Source organism: Anser anser (genome assembly GCF_964211835.1).
Source record: "Anser anser genome assembly, chromosome: 20".
In the NCBI taxonomy this organism is placed as follows: domain Eukaryota; kingdom Metazoa; phylum Chordata; class Aves; order Anseriformes; family Anatidae; genus Anser; species Anser anser.
This window is the reverse complement of record NC_139741.1, coordinates 3,026,972-3,044,436: the sequence shown is the minus strand read 5'-3', so window position 1 is coordinate 3,044,436 and position 17,465 is coordinate 3,026,972. Positions and strand designations below refer to the sequence as shown.

The 17,465-nt window shown below is 47.5% G+C and overlaps 1 protein-coding gene across 14 annotated transcripts in view; it reads right to left on the bottom strand.

Annotated features, from left to right (window-relative positions):
* Positions 1–280: 280 nt before the first annotated feature.
* Positions 281–17,465, bottom strand: part of BCAS3 (BCAS3 microtubule associated cell migration factor) — a 357,470-nt gene continuing 340,285 nt past the window's right edge. For 7 of the 14 annotated variants that reach the window (XM_083806831.1, XM_083806818.1, XM_083806828.1 and 4 more), the window contains one exon: positions 281–1,185. In XM_083806831.1, coding sequence (XP_083662957.1) covers positions 1,162–1,185 — 24 coding nt within the window. In that variant the 3' untranslated portion in view covers positions 281–1,161. Of the gene's footprint in view, positions 1,186–16,187; positions 16,254–17,465 lie in introns of all 14 variants that reach the window. The other 7 variants (XM_083806832.1, XM_083806817.1, XM_083806819.1 and 4 more) reach the window with 2 other exon arrangements.

Genomic DNA, 17,465 nt, shown 5'->3' with positions numbered 1-17,465 from the left:
GCTTGGACACCTACATACGCATGTGGGTGCTGATTTCCAGAGGTGCAGAGCCATGGTGCAAGGAACACCATTTAAATCTTGCGCTGTAAAAAACTGTTTACATTTGAGGAGTTCTTACACACAGGGATGCAAAACCAAGCTAGACTGGCTGAATAGCATCCACTGATGGCTTTAATTAAATCCCTCGGTTAGTAAATATGCACATAGTGTTTGGTCCAGGAAGACCTACGAAACACAGGGGTAGACCAGTAATGCTCCACGAACACTGACATTTAAGTAGTTTCTTGTTTAACTTAGATTTATTCAATGACACATGCATTTCTGGACAGATATCTGAGTTCCAGCGAACAACTTTTATAACCAAGTATGAGAAATCCGTGACTGCAGTTAGTCAATTAAGTACGTTTCTAAAATACATGACTAGAGTAAAACTGGAGCAATAGAGAGAATTCTTCCGAAGAACAAAAAGAAACATTTCCATTTGTAATACTCCTGGCATCGATGAATCTAGAGGGGAAGGAGGGCAGCAAGGAGACGCAACAAGGAAGGAATAACATGATCAACCCTGTCCACAGAAAGTCCTTGAATTTCCACTCTCTCCAGTTCATTCGTTAATGCTCGGCACTTTTGCAGGCGGCTGGAGCTCCTGGCTGGCGCTTGCACCACACGTTACCGAGATTCCTTTTGTCTCTGAGCACAAAAAAGCAGAGAACGGTTGTGAAACCATATGCTTGACCGAAAGTGGCTTAGAAAGATTTCTTCTCAGCCAAACTCCTCCTGAACACAGCGAAAAAAAGAAGCCGCAGAGCTATCGGGATTGAAGACAGAGTCTCTTCATATTGCACAGGAAAACAAAGTCAAGACTTTGTGAGTACGTTCCAGGAAGGTTTACGCGGAAGAGTCGTCAATATTTATCAGGGTAACGAGAACCATCCAGCGCAGCAGCTAACTGGCGGGTGACAGACACATCAAGATTGTTTAGGCAGAGAGACAGCTTGTTACCCTGTCTTGATCTCTCCTTGTATGTTTGACTAATTTACGGGAATCCTGTGGGGAAAAGGCTGAGAGGCTGGTTTTCGTTAGTCGGGAGGGGTGATCTGTAACCATCAAAATTGCGTGGAATACTTCCGCTGGTGGAACCGGAGCTGTTACTGAGCGTCTCTATGCTTCCCTCTCGCTGAAGCTCTGAAATGGGAAGAGAGAAGAGGCCCTGGTTAGTGTTTCAGATAAAAGAACCCAGAGTGCCATTAGACGGCCGCTTTATTGACAAATCTGTTTATTGTATCCCTGCTCTAGCGCTGCATTTGCTTGTCATCCATCTTTTCTGGGGCGATTTGACGAATCGCTCCGGAGGCATCCCAGCTCCTGGTCCCACGTCTCTGCTGGGCTTGCGTTTCAGCCCAGCGGCAGCAGGCCGGAGGCGTTCAGCGCTGCCCGGCACTGCAAGCCCTTCGCTGGGGGTGAGGCCAACGACTGGGGACTTGCCAGGGTTCAGGACTGGGGATGCTCACGGCTGAACTGAGCAGGGTGCAAAGGGTACGGAGGCAGATGAGGAAACATCCTTCCTCTACAGCAGCGCTGCCGGGATGGAGGAAGGGAGAGGAGCAGCACCAGTTACTGGCGGTGTGTACCAGCGGTGCGTAGCCACGGCAGATCACAGCAGGGACTTTCTACAACCCCTTATGCTGCATAAGCAGACATAAATAACTCTGCTTTTGTGAGGCAAAGAGAAAATATCCCCTTTCCTATGTGCCTGGGCTGCGTCCCAGAGGAAAAGAGAACGCCTCATGTGGCTCTCCCTCTCCTGGTCACACACATCGAACCATCTCCTCCCCTCGCTGACCTCCCAAAGCCTTTCTTGCTACCTAATCTCGAGGCACTAGGATTTTTGTGTGTGTAGAGCACCGTCTGGACCCGTGGCCTCTCTGTGAGCCACTTGAACCCAACAGTTGAGTCAGTGGCAGCGTGCAGCAGCACCGCTGGGCAGCGTCACCCTGCCCAGCACTCAGCGGCGGCATGCAGTGGTGAGATTAGGCAGAGCCGCGGGGACACGACAGGAATCCTCTCCTGGACACGCGGTGACAGCCTACGAGAAATATTCCCTCGAGTTGCAATGTGCGGCCCTAAGTGTGACTTCTCGGCCCTGCGCCTGTGCGGCCTGCGCTCGGGGAAGGGACACGGGGCGAGCAGTTTGGACAAATGCCTCTGCAGACACTTGCTGCAGTAGGACCCCAAGACAAGGACGTACCCATGCACGGCAAAAGCAGAAAGCCAGTTCTTCACCAAAACAACAAGCATCCCTTTCCAGGGTCCCCGCAGTGCCACCCAACTCCCACGTGCCACCCAGGCACCGGGGGGTACTGGCCACGTGAGCTCACACCTCGCGAGCGAGGGCTGGGAGAGGCAATCCCCGATCGCAGAGGTAACTTGCAGAGGAGATAATCTGCCCAGGATACATAAAAACAAATCTGCAGGAAATCGGTCACCCTATAAGCAGCACTGATAATGACCTCAGCTGGATTAATCACCATTTCTTGCCAGTATTTGGTTAAGGAATGTACGTGCATAAACCTCTTCATTTTCCTCACATCCTCACTCTCCCATGAGTTCAGGAAGTAAAAATAGTAATTTAAATCAGAAATGAGTGGCGTATCCCACACTAATACTGCGCTTATCCTGTCTGATTTGGTGCTTTTATCTCCCCTGCACACAGCTGGCTTTGGTTAAACGTCTCACGTCAGAGCCTGCGCTCGCCGGGCAGCCATCAGCAGCGCACCGGAGCACGCTCCGGCCCCGATCAGACACTGTTAGGGCTGCCGAGCTCCTCCCGAGGCTCCTCTGCTCCCTCACCCCGGCCCTTTTTAAGCTATAATTGATTTTCAGGCACATGTTGTGTTTTCAGTAACCGTAACAAAAGGTGGAAGGGGGGAAAAGTGCGAGGGCACGTTCCTGTGCTCTGTCCCATCCCGAGCATCAGCGTGGCCTTCCCGCCCGGCCATGGGATGGGTTTGGGGGGATTCAGCCTGGCAGTGCTGATTCCTAGGGGCTGCAGCATTTCTGTGGTTAGCAGCACTCGTCACCTCAGTGGCGGACTGCCAGGGGGTGGCACTGCAGAGGCTGATGCCAGGCAGGGAAAAAGCACAGACAAAAAGTGCGGGAGGCACAGCGATGGGCGCAGGGCCTTGCTGGGGAGGCCGCGGGCTCCGCTTGCAGCCTTCAGGCACTAAAACCTTTTAATTAGTAATGGAAAAAGGCAAAACAGAGGTTAAAGAAGATGCAAAGGCTCAGGAGGAGCTGGAGGGGAAGCTTTCCAGCCCCAGAGCCTGCTCTATGTTTAGAGGGGACCAGGTAAAAAATGGGGGAGCTCCCGTGCCCAAACTGCCATCCCGACACCATGACAGCCGGCGCACATGCTGCCCTGGACAAACGTGTCCGAGCGCTCCCAAACCGCTCCGTGCTGCGCCCAGGCTCGCTCTGGAACCAATTAGGCAGCCACGCAGAAGAGCCATGTATTTCGATACCTAAGGAGCCGCTGTAAAACTCCTGACACTGCTGTGCGGGGGAAATTGGGCTCTCGTGCACGGCCGGGTCACGCCGCGGCACCTGGGCCACGTGAGACGTGCAATTAGACATGACATGGTCACCAGGGACGCCCTGCCCTGCAAACATGACCCCCAGTGCACCTTCCTGCATTCCCCCAAATTAGCCCATTTTTTCCAGCTGTTTCATTAATAAAAAATACCGTTGAAAAAAAAATAAAAGCCCAATGCAAAGCAGAATCTCGCCCTCGGACCTGCCGGCAGAGCAGGGCAGGGCAGAGCGAGCTGCGCAGGGACATCGATGCCGTGCCCGCTGGGTGCTCATCGGGCTGTTGGGTATCGGAAGGAGCAGATCCCCAACTCCGAGCAGCCCTGAAGGAGCAGCTGAGCCCTGCGGACTGGACATGCGTGGCTGGAAGGACACGGAATAGTTCCCAGAGCCAACCAAGACATGCCACATAAGCGGTCGGTCCTATGCGTTGGGAAAATGCTGGCTGAGAAGCAAGAAAAACGAGAACTGGGACCCAGCTGCTGCAGGACGTGGGTGTGGAGCAGCGCTGGCCGCGAGGCTCTGGGCTCCGCACCGCTCGGGCACAGCGGGGCAAAGCTTCCCGGCGGGAGATGCCGCTCACTTCGGCGGAGCTCTGCCGGGGACGGACTTGGCCCCAGCATGTCTGAGGGTTATTGTGTCTGCGTTCCCCCATGCACACACTGTCGAGATGCATTAACTTCCTTAAATGTACCAGTAAAACAACCGCTTCTGATGCACTTTAATGAACTTGTACAGTAGCCAACAAATTGTGCATCATATAAAACCCATTCTGCCTTATAGACTCTCTGGCTATTTTGTAATAACTGCAATTTGCTTCTGCTGAAGCAAGATAACCAGAGTTGAGAAGTCAGGCTTTGCAGAAACCTAAATATTTGATTTGGGGGGGGGAGTGGGTGGGAGAAGGAAGAAAGGGGCCTCTGGGAGCTATTTATGGGGTCAAAATAACATGAGACCTGCTCTTCTCCTAGCATTTCCACCATCAAGGAAATGAAATACTGTGAGAAGACCAGCACTTGCATTATTTTGGCCCCATAAATGGCTCCCCGAGGCATTCGAAAGCCCGTGAAAAACAAACACAAATACAAATAAATGCTAATACTGGAAACGTAAATACTAAAACCTGCCCCCGTCCCTAGAGGAAACTACTCACAAAGTTCTGACTGACCAAAAGAAAAAAAAAAGAAGAAGAAAACAGGAAAAAAGATGAAGGAGCAGCAACATCTGCTGAAGCCATGAGGAGCAAGTCACTTCAGGGGAGCCGGCAGCGGCCCCGACCCGCTTCTGATGCTAAGAGTCAGGGGCACCGCTGGCATCACCCAGGGTGCCAAAAGCATCAGGACTTGCGGGGCACAGGCTCTTTGAAAGCAGCAGCACCTACAGCCCTCCCTGCCGTGCACATCGGCCCCTCGGCACCGGCACAGCACCGCTGCTGCTCGGGGCAGCGGCAAGCTGAAGGTGCGGCAGCGCACCTGCTGCCACCAGGCCGGGCCTACCTTCGCTCTGCCGGCCAGGAGGCCGCGGCCTGCCTTCAGCGCCTGTGCTGTGGGACAAACTGGAAAGGGTTGTTAAAAATCACACACACAAGAAACGTTTATTTCTGTTAATAGTCCTAATCACCACACTTGTAGCACCAAAGCCGCTCTCTGCCTGCCTAGGGCCCAGTGGTGGGTAGGAGCAGCGGCTCGGGGCTCCGAGGGACGCGGCGGGGCAGGCCGAGCATCCCGTCCCGTGGGGGCTGCTGTCTGTCCACTTCTAGAAAGCTCCAGGAACCGTCAAAGGACTTCATCAAATCTAGAAAGGTATAAAGTCCTGCCAAGCTTAAATGTGAAACCATTTTATATGGCACATTAATTCAATGCCTGAAGAAAATCTATATAGCCCTCTTTTGCCCGGAACACTCATAAATTATGCTGCCTTTCTTATTTGTGCTCTCGCTGTAGTGGTCCACTTGAAGCCATGGTATCTCCTTTATGTCTACTCAAAAATCTCCTCTCCAGTGCATTATTTCTTCTAATGGTTTTTCCTTTCTCTCTGTTTGCCCTTCCCTACACCGGGCTGTTAAGTACAGTTTCAAAATATCCTCAAAACTCATTTGCTGGCAGAGCTGACCCTTTCCTCTACCTACCGAGCGCTGCACAAGCCCCGGCACAGCCCGGCGGAGCCGCAGCCGGGATAAATGATACAATGACAGCAGCCTGATGTGTCAGGGCAGCGGGGAAGCGGCAGCAACTCTGAATACAAGAATTATTCTTCATCATCTCAAACTGTCACAACACATTACCCTCAAAGCCGCAGCTCGCTGAAGGAGTGACCCTGGACTGAATGGGAGAGTGCTCGGGGAAAGAACTAATTGTAGCCTCTTTTCACACGTCAGTCACTTTTCACAGCACCAAGCCTTTCAAGCTCAACTAATGTCAAGTTCCCTTTTCCTTTCTCTGTGCTGAGTATTTCTGATTTTTAAGGATGGCATTTTTAAAGGAACAAGGTCTCTGGCAAGGGAGGAGGCTGGGCAGGGGAGGGAAGGAAGCGTCAGAGTGAGCACGCATCCCGAAGTCTAGCAGACGCCTCACGACTCGTTAGGAATTACACAATTAACAAGTAGGAATGCAGGAAGCGGGGTAATGGCCAGCAGGGCTCGCATCTCCTTGATTTCGTCGCTGTCATTCACCACAATTGTTCCAGGGAAGTTTTGGGGCTCCCCCACGAGCCGGGGCTGGTGGGCAGCAGCTTCCCCGGCCCCTCTGCCTCTCCCCAGCCACATTCCGAAGCAACAGCTCCAAGGCCAAAGGCAGAGCTGTGTTGTACAATCAAAGATAATTTCTGTCCTTCTTTCAGAGAGGACTCCCTGCAGACACGCTTCCCGAAACGACAGCCCACTCCACACTCCCAGACGAAGGCACGGGCCCTTCACGCCTCCTTCTCTTTATCCGAGACTGTAAAATACTTTGCAGCAAGGACTATTTTTTTACCCTTATATTTGCACAATGCCTATCACCGGGGGCTTGCAGAGCTGACTGGGGCCCCTGAGTGTTACTTATTAACTGTAATGAATAATAATTATGTAGCTTCTGCCATCTGGATTCCCATTCAAAAGGATCCTATATAAAGCGAACACTAAAAGGCAATTTATATTAACACAATGGAAGTCTTGAGGATCTCTTAAACTGTTTGTAATTTACACAACGCTCCCCAGTGAATGGATTAGTTAAACATTTTTATTTTACTGATTGCTACTGAGCGGAGCGGGACGTGCTCCCGCAGCGGAGCTCTCACTGGCCCCAGCCCCGTGGCTCCGTTCCCCTGCACGCTGACACGCACTGCCACACGTATGCTCTCCATCTCTCTGTGTTTAGACAACAACCCAAACTCAGCTGGACATTTTTGGCTCTAGGACTGCATGAACGTTTACTACGAACACCACCAGTCCCCACTGGAGTCAGTGCTGCCACCCGGGACATGCGTGGCACAGCCCAAGGCAGAAAAGGTGTCAAAAACCGATGCGAAGTTGTGTAACGAATTTCTGATACACAGAAATACCTCTCCTAACACCAGGGCTCTAAAATTGCATTGCTGACAGTGCAACTGTAGGTTTTTCTCAGTTATCCCCTTTCCTACGACCCACGATTTTGTGAAGAAGGGAGCTCTGAGGGTAACACAGCTTGGCAGCCCTCAACAGCTGCATGGAGGCGAGGACCCAGATGCTGGCTCCGGCCCCAGTTCTGCACTGGGACCTGCACCCACCTGCAGACTTGGGTGTGCTGATAATAAAATCATTTTGAAACGCAAGCACTGAATACTAATTTTTCTAATAAAAGTTCTTAATTTTTCTAGCTCCTTTTAATTTGATATAGCTGAAAATAAATTTCTGGGCAAATACATTTTTACAGTGCTCCTTTCCAAATTTCAAAGTCTTCATACATTACTGTAATGTTTAAAAATGAGTACAATTATTGTAACATTTAAAAGTCCATTAAATCTGCTCTCTGCCCCAAGCCCTGTGCTCAGCTCTCCCCACGTTTGGGTTTGGGCAGCTGGCAGGGGCAGCTGCAGGGACCAATTCCCTGCAATGCTTTGTGGGGCTGTGACAGACCTGCTCCAAAGATCTATTTTTTTTTCTAAGCTCAGAGATTTTTAACTCCATTCAAAAGAGGAAACGTAACACTATGGCATTTGAACACTGAAAATCAATCCCCATATTAAAAGCACTTCATCCTGCTGCATCTTTCAAAATGTTGAGACACCACACAAGCACCCACATTAAATTTTCAAAGTAAAGAAGACTTGCAAACACTGCCTGTACAACTCCTCTGAAATCAGAATTCAGTGGCCTATGTAAAATATTAGTTACAGTCAAACTATCTTACAATAAGTCTAATGCTGAATCCACATAGAATTCGTTAATGCGATGCACTTGGAAATGAAACCTGGCATCTCGGAAAAAAGGTGGCAGGATCTACCAAGGAGATGAGGAGGTACAGAAGGCAGGCTAGAGCCAGGGGATTGAAGACTGAGCCTTCTGAACATCAGAGCCCTTCAGAGACTGAAAATTTCATTTCTAGTGCCTTATTTCAATGCTAAGATGCCAAACGTCTAACACTTACAAAATTGGGAGGACATGTGAACTTACATAAATGACTAGATTTACTTCAAGCACGAAGAGATTGTTGAGATACAGACAAAACATTTTCATGCATGAACTTCTAAAGAATTTTGTCTCCCGAAAAATAAAAAAGCTTGTTTCTCATTTAAAAAGAGAAACCGAAAAGATCCGCACAACTTGGTTCCATGCAGCATGAGACCCAAGACTCTGGCGTCTTGCCAGGCTTGACTCTGAACATTTTATGGAAGGTTAAAAGTGCACTAGATAAAGGACTAGCATTTAGAGAGACAATATTCTTCATGATAGGCACTTTCACAATGACTGCAATGCTTTTAAAAAATAATCTCAAGTTTCCTAGAGCTGTATATTTTTGCAAAGAGGTTTAGGATGTTTTCCTACATAAATGGCACTTCAGAAGGATGAGTTGCCGATTTCAGACAGTATGTGAAATTTCAAGAACTGGAACAGTCGAATGGTTACACAGAAAGCAGATTTCTGTAGCCCATACACATCATGCAAACCTACAACTCCGTATGCATGATTTCCAGTAGAATTTTAAAATGAATATGCAGATATGGTTGCTTTTGTTAAAGGCATTCTCTCCTACCCCATCTTGAAAGTTTTACTGTGTTGCTAGCATAAATCCTATAATGTACCTTAAATGTAATGCATGCTTTGCTGTGCAAGGCAGTGTGTATACAAATTTTTAATGTATTTAGGCAGAATTATCTCGTCTCTTCAGTTACGCAAGCAGCACATCTGTGTATATCAGACCAAAAGCATTTGCAGAGAAAACACTGTATTAAAATTCCTGGGTTTGGGCTCTCATTCTCAGGGTTACGGGAGTGCCTCAGCTTGCTCAACAGTGACCCCTCTGTCAGCCTCTGACTCCACAAAGAACAGAAATTAAGTGCAATCTGTGTGTTCATGACACCTACCAGCTCCGTAACGTGTGCTCCACTTTGTGTCCTACGCTGCCCAGAGGCTTCTGGTCTTGCTCAGAAGTTCTGGAGGAGATATCCCTATTCCTGAAACCACCATGTCTACCCAAAGCAGGTCTAGACCCAAAATGTGCGCCTTGGCATGCCCTTTCCCATCAGCTCCACCGGACCCGGAGTCACCCATTGCCTTGGGGAGCAGGTCCTGGCCCAAAGGCTGCCGCAGCGAAGCCACCACGCATGGGGAGCGCTACCTTTGGCCTCCTCCTCTCTTGCACCCAACCCAAGAATTGTAGCAAAAAAGCTGGGTATGGAAAAGCTGCCTGAACACCAACAGAACAAATGTGGTGGTGACCTCACGGTCTGGGCAGCGTTTCACTGATACACTGAACAGGGGATCTGAGGCACGCGGAAACCTCAAAACTGCAGCAAGTTCCTTTCATGTCTAAGACCTATTTTTTCCTCTCTTGTGATGTTGCCTTGGTTATTGGACCTCCTTAAAAATCCTGGTTTAGGAAGACAAGACAACCTGGGAGGAGGACTACTTCTGAGCTGAGTGGGCCTATGTGTGCATCTTGCACGTGTGTGGGGAGGATTGTGTGCTTCTGACAAAAATGTATTGCTGAGTTCATTTTGAAAGTATAATATTACAAAGCAAAGTAATTCTGGCACAACTTCTAGTACATCTGACACAAAGTGGCCTCTCTGGCCAGCGAGGAAAGCTACCGAGAGACTCTGAGCTGTCTTCCTGGTGCAGATTGATGCTGAGGAGGAAGCTAGAACGGACTGGAATTTGGGTTTGATTCAAAGGAAAAGTTGAAAGTTTGGGGGGAGCAGATGCTCAGCTGGTCCAAATCAGAGAATTTTCGCTGAAGTGCACGCAGCCACACAAAATGAAGTCACCCGGGTTCAGCCCTGTGTGCTCATCTAAATGCTTCAAGGCTCTTGAATCTGAAAAGCTCAGGTGGAAATCTATCGAGCAGAGGTTTCCTCCTTTCATCTCCGCTGAGCTAGTTTTAGTGTCATTGAGAAACTCCAAACACACCCCAGTAATTCCAGTTCCAAACTGAACTTATTTGGCCTATTTAGTCAGTTATTTCAAAGATGATGTTGACATCGCTGCTTCGAGCAGACCCATTTTCTAAACACAGACCTAATTTTCTGAAGCACTCAGAGCTTGCCGTAGTTCTCTCGCAATCAAGTCTGTACCTGGACTGGGTGTTAACTGGGCCTGGAAAACAACAGGCCAACCTCGGGGGCTCGCTCGCTTGCAGGATTGGTTGAGGCTCTGAATACACTCTTATTTATATAGCTCCAAATTCTGGTGTTAGACATAAATATGAAAGAGGCTTGATAAAAGTGACATCTGAAGCTTAATTTGGCCTTTTGTTGAGGGAGTTGTTTGGCACAGCAGTTTGCATTCGTTCCCATGGAACCAGAAGGCGGTTGAAAAAAGTAACCGGGACTTTTTCCCTTTTAAAAATCTGTATTTTAAAACTGTTCCAAGTATTGATTCTAAGTCGCTTTGCCTTTTTAGTCACACTGTTACAAGCACTGTCAAATGCGTGAATGAGCCGCAGCCTACGGACAAGCACGTAGCAGAGGATAACTCTTGTGTGAAATCTCAAAGACCTAATGGCAAACCAAGGCATTCCTCTAGCCACATCCCACATGAAAGGCAATTTAAATCATCTCAAGCTGTTCAGATTCTGCCTTGCACTTGGGCATCTGTTGGAAAAGGTAATACCACTACCTGCTCTTCATGTTGTGCTCCTTCGCATAGTTTTCACTCATTTCGATGGGTGACCAGCCACGTTTCCAAAAGGTGAACTAAACAAGTGACAAGATTGGCAAAATATAATCCAAATACATATTTTTTAAAGGTGCTGATAAAACCAACCCTGACTGAAAGCAAAAAAGCATGATTTCAGGTTAGGGACCTGTCCCTGTACAGCACATCCATCCACTGTTGCCTCCGTGGCTGCAGATAAAGGGAGGAAGGCTGCCAGGTTAATTGTGATTATTGCTGCCAAACCTCATTTCCACTGACAGCCTGGCCTCAGTGAGGGAGCACCCAGTGGGAGTAGCTGCTCAGCGAGGCAGGAGATAACCCCCATGGGAAAGCCGTGCCCTGGCTTAGGAGAAAGTCAGAAAAGTCTCAAGGAGGGGAGCTGCACGCACACTGCATGGGACTGCTTCTGGTCCCCCAGCACGGGGCTATCTGCATCTGGTTGGGAAACCACCACTGTTCCCATCCTGCTCACCTGTATCAGGGTGTTCCCATCCCTGGCCACCCGTGCTCCTCACTCTGTGCTGCGCCAGCGAGCCCAAGCAGAGGGACCGGGGCTGGTCCTGGCTGCTGCCTCTGCCAGCACCTTCCTGCCCGTGGCCTTCCCAGAAAGACATCTTTGGAAACAGTCAGAGAAGTGATACTGACCCTTTGTCTTTCACAACACCATCGGCTTTTGATGTAAACACAGAGTTCATGTGTTGGGTAGATACTAAGAAAGTCACTGACCAAGGAAATAACAAATAAATACCAAAAAAAAAAAAAAAAAAGGATGGTATTTTAGCTGTGGGGATGCTCTTGGAAAATGGGATAAAATGTCTCTCACGGAAAAAGGCAGTAAACAGTTTACATCCTGGAAACAGCCATTCTGCAGAGTGGGTGGCGCATCAGGCCGTGGTTGCCACCAGCCAGCGTTAGGCACTTACCAGTTTGGTATTTTTTCAGAACAGCAAATGGTTGCTTGAAAAGTTCATCCACTTACCACCTATTCCTGTCTGCATGGAAAACTAATTCCTTCATCATCGCTGGGATGCGGGACAGACCGCATTCAAAGCTGCTCCCTGCCCATGACGGGAAATGCCTGGGAGAAATCTCAGAGACTCTTGCTAATGTCTGAGAAACACGAAGTGAAGACTAAAAGCCAGCTAGCAACAAAAGCACAACCACCTTGCCTGAAGTGGCAGGAATGAAACACAGAACATAAACACCAGAAGTAGGGAAAAGGCTATTTACATTTTTTAGAAGTTTTAATCTTTTTCTAAAGTAGCTCACGCATTACCAGGGCTGCAATTACCAATGATTTAATTCAAGAGGGCACCAGCAGAAACAGAGAAAAAGCAGCCAGCCTACTATCTTTTTCTCTCCACTTTGTGCCTCAACATCTTCTTTGTGAAAGAACACCTAACTTTTTATATAGCACCATTTTTTTCCCAAACCAATATGCTTTTGGAGGGTTCCTTCTAAAATTAGTTGCATGAAACTCTGCAGGAGTCCTAAACACATTCCACTTCTGCCGGGCAGTAGCACCGATGGTTACTCCATTTGCAAAATGCTTCCAACTGATTTGCAGTTTTTCTTGCTATTAGTATTTTTTGTGTGTGTGTCAGACATAAAATATTTAGCAATAACAAACAGAGTAGGATGAAAACTGCCGCAGCTTGAGAAGTGAGCTCAGGATATGATTCCTCCTCACCGGATGCCTGGAAGATGTCACTGAAATTCTCTCTCTCTCAGTGCAACCCGTGTGGAGCCAATATGAACTCCCAGCAAAGTGCTTAAAAACCCATTATTTATAATAACTGTTAAATGATGAGACATTGTTTACCCAGATCGCAAGATAAATTCTCACTTACAGAATGCTTGCCTGACCGTCCTGAACGTCATCTGGTTTTTATTTAAATGCAAAATGTAATTAGGCTCCCAATAACACAGCAGAAGAATTCAATAAGATAGGGCTTTTCACTTACAGTTTAATATTAACATTTTCCCATAAATGTTAATGAATAAAAGTCTACTGTTTTATATATTATCCATGGTGGGGAGACAGCAGGCTAAGAATGGAAGGAAAGATAATATTTCCATACCACAAATTACAATACCTTCCTCAAGGAGAGCTAAGCATTCCCAGCATTGCCATGGACTGGCCCCAGCACCGCTTGCCCCTGGGTGCAGTCACCAAACCTGGCCCCACGAGACGTGCCCCGGAAAGTGGCAGCACTGGTATGAAAGGTGCTTCCCCAGCAAAAATCCCCCCACAACCTTTTCTTTTCACCTCTTCCTCGCTGCCTCTCCCTGCTTCCCGCATTCTGTCTGCCCATCTCCACTAGACAAGCATCAGATAGCCAACAACGTAGCTGTTAAGCAAGGATACGGCCCCAAACCCTGATATCCTTAGACTCCAACGTGGATGGCAAGGCTAGATTATCACAAAAATCAGGTTACCGTTTGTCTGATATTCTGTTAGAGAAATGCAGGGGGGTGACAAGAGGCGATGGCAGGACTGCAGACTGCAGTACGATGACAGGAAATGATAGGGCATCCGAACGGATGGAAGCAGGCCTTCAAAGTTGCGGAGGTGGCACTTCAGGGGCCCATCGAAGGACTTCTGCCTCCTGAAGCCAAGCACGAGGAGCAGATCCAGGGCCTCTGCGGCTGAGAGGACTAAAAGCTGCAGGGCCGAAGGGCTGGCTCAGGCTGGAACATTTTAATTGCTTCAGCTTTTGACCTGCCATTTATTGCTGGGAATTTTGCTGTGTTAATGTGTGTTTTGCTGTTTGGTGACTCATACTTCATTGTATCTCTCTAATAAGAAGTGTTCATTTAACAGCTCAACTACTTAACAATTTATTGCATAAATGGGTTTCCATTCTCCAGCCTCCTCTCCTGTCTCCCCTGATGAGGGCAATGCATAGTTTATGAGAGCTTTGCAATGACTCTGGCCATCTTCCCTTCAAAATCAAGGGAACAGGAGATGCCCTCGGCATCAGCGCGATGTTAATGCTCAACACTGGCAGGAAGGGGAGTCGGCAGATCGGCCGCGTGTCGTTTTAAGATAACGAAAGGCTCAAACCTTCAAAGAGTTAATGCCAGACGCGTGGCAGATCTGCACTATATAGCAACAGAAAGGGGAGCAGAGTTAGGCTAACCATCCTGGACAGCGGGACCCCGGCTGGGGTCAGGCAGCCCGCCTGGCGCACACCTCCCAGCGCGCAGCGTGCCCCGCGTCGCGACCCCGTCTGTGGCTCATCTGCAACTTGAGGTCACGGGAGTAGCACGTACAGTGACTTCAGGTCGCTTTGGCATCCCCAGCGCTCAGATGACAAAACTGAAGCAGACACTGAGGGGCACAAAGGCAGCAGCTGAGCTGAGCGGAGACATGCACCTTCCCCTGGCTAGGCTTTAGGACCAAGCGCCAGCCAGTGCTGCATACAACTAAAATAATTCCCGTAAAAATCAGTGAAATACCCCCAGCCTCGCTCTGAAAGGTTCTCTGGGGCTGCTGGGTTTGGGAGGACAGAGAGGAACTGCTTCATCTTTATTCTGCCGTCACGTCAGCAGCTGCAACAAGTTTGGGCTCACAAAACAGCTGTAAAAATACCAGTCCTGTTTCAAATGGTAGGAGATGAGGGCTCTTACTAGGAAATATATGCTTGCCATAAGCTGTATGCTACATAAAAATACCATGTGAAGACTCCAAAAGGAATAACGAGGTAATTATAGAAATTAGAGATGGAAAAATCCTATACGGCTGTTTCGCCGCCTGCACCCTGCTCAGTGCAGGATTACTCAGTGTGGGACATGCCTCAGAACTCTGGCTTTTAAAGGGAACATTTAATAAACATTGAGAAATGTTTCTAAATATTTAGAAAACTCAAACCAACGGACTTCCACGCCAAGCTGTACAAACAGAAAATCAATTTAGAAAACTGTTAAAAATCAACAGCTTTTGCATGCACCAAAATACATTTCTCTGAATAGCAAGCATCACCTCATGTGCGTGATATTGCAAACAGTGCTGTTAGGATGCTGAGCCCTTTGCAGAATCAGGCCTAAATGAATACCTACCGTGGCTGTCCTCTTGTTCCTGTTGAAATCAATAGCAGAAGCCTCTGTGATGCAAAAAGCCTAATGCTTTACAAGGTACTCAGCAAAACAATCAAATGCGAGCAAAACCAAGCTAGACAGAAGGGAGCTTCACATTTTCCTGTGAAATGCTGGAGTATTGCAGTAGGAAAATTAATTTGCTTAATCATTAGGAAGAAAAACCGCAAACCAAACCAAACCAAAACCCAACATAATAACAAATCTCTAAGGAGAAGGGGAATTGTTTCTCTGTTAACTACGTGGAGACAAAGCACTGGAAGAAAAATGTCCAGTTCCAATAATGTCGTAACCTGATTATAGCCTGCACAGAAGAGCTAAAACACTTGCAGAACAATGAGTAAGAAATTAAGTTTTAAATTGAGTGCTGGCCCTATCTTGTGTCGTTTCTTTATATTCTAGTAGAAAGGACACTGCTGAGCTCATTTCATATACAGCAGCCTGAGATGCCTGGATGCAGACATCATTTAGTCATCTCATATATGTTTCTCCCCATTTCTTTCTCCAGGAGGAATGACAAATCTAGAAATGTGACTGCACTTTGTTTTATTATGATATTGATTTTTCTGCAAAGGGAAAGTGCATTTATCCCCCAGGTCTGTGTGCTGGCAAGAAAGGGTTAACAAAATGTTTATCACAAAGCTGGCTTCAGAGTTGAAAGTAATGTGATCAGTAATGAATTTTGTGTTACATTAGGTTGTATAAATGGACAGACAAGCGCAGACAACAAGTGGCCAGGAGTCGGGGCTAATCTAATGATGTAAAAATAGAGACAGCACCAATTATACTTGGGGCCAGCTCAGAGCTCCTGCAGGGACTGCAAATGAATAGGTACAAATCAAATTACTGACTAATAGACGCACTACAAGAGAGGGCAGTCAATGCTAAATACATTAGGGCCTTGTGACCTCTCTGCTCTGAACAGCAGAATCCTAAATTTGACTTAAAAAAAAATCAAAGAAACTCTTGTTCATTTAAGGGGAGAAATAGAACAATGTTATTTGTGAAATGATTTGAAACACTTGGATATTTTTTGAGTTTTGTTCCTCTGCAACCACGTTATGTGTGTAACCCTTTGAAAACTGACAGAGGGTTTGCTTTTAAAACAAGGAGAAACACTCTTTGTGCAAAAGTTAAGACCTGAGAACAATACAGTTATGTTACATACCAAAACATTTCAAAGCCATGTGCCTCTTTGTGGTGATGTTTTTTACTGCTACTTCACCGGCTGTTTCTGTATCAAAAATAAAATATTTCTTAAAAAGTGTCTTGATTTAATAAGAAGAAAGAGAAAAGGAATCTCCCCACACCACAATTGATAGTAAGTAAATGCAGTTGACCAACTTGTTATCAAATGGTAGAAAGTCAGAATTGTCTCTTAGTATCAGTATGCCCTTTAGTAACATCAGCAGGCTTTTTCTATGAACAGCAGTGAACCTAAATCCACACCAGAGACATTTGTGGTAACAGCATTCATCCCCCCTCCCCCTTAAGCAATGTCTGACCTGGAAGAAATTCCACTGAAAGCCCCAGCCGGTTGTTGGGTTCTGAGGGAAGGGCCCGCTTGGCGGGGCTGGCTGCCCCAGCCCAGGCTGAGAAGTGGAAAACGGTCCAGGTCTGGAGACCTGACAAACAGTTTGGGAATTAAAATGCACTTGGTGGGTCTGGCAGGCTGCTGGATGGGGCTGCTGTGTCTTGGGCAGGGCTGGAGAGAAAGAGAAGCCCAGGCTTTAGGGCTCAATGCCCTCCGCAGGATGGCTGCACTGGCCAGCCAGACGCATGCTTCCTGTGCGGGGCGGCCGTGCTGCTGCATCTTGCACGTGAGAAATGTCTCGTGTAACCACGTTAAAATGTGTGCAGTGTGAACGCTGCTCTTCTTCCCCAGCACTTCAAAAATGGCGGCTCCTAAAGAGCCCTGAATTTTCATTTTTTTTAAGAGTATCATCCAAATAAACCTTTTGTAGGAAGAACATTGAGCTCTTAGACTTAATTGAGGGGGTAATTTATTCTCTGACCCTGGCATAAATATTCTGAAAGTTCAAAGGCTGCTTTTAGCATCAATGTTATTTGATATGCCAGTGTGTTTGCTGCCCGAGCTGATTTTGCACTGAACCTATGCAGAAATCTCTTTGCAGAAATGCTCTTCAGAGGGAAAACCAATTGATCTGTGTTCTTGTATTCCTAGACCCCATGACCAAGTTAGGATTAAGACCAACTGAGGAGAGAGAAGGGAAAAAAATCTTAGAAAAATTAAAAGGAAGAGAAAGGAAAAGGAGAAAGGAAGGAAGGAAAGGTACCAATCGAAGCTCTGAGTCTATACAGGGCTAATCCTATTCCTGAAACTAAACGCACAGGTACATTTATGTTCAGGTGGCTGTTCATCTCTCAACACTGTTTGGGATCACCGATGTTTTCTCTTTCGGAAGGGTTTTTCTTGCGCAGGACC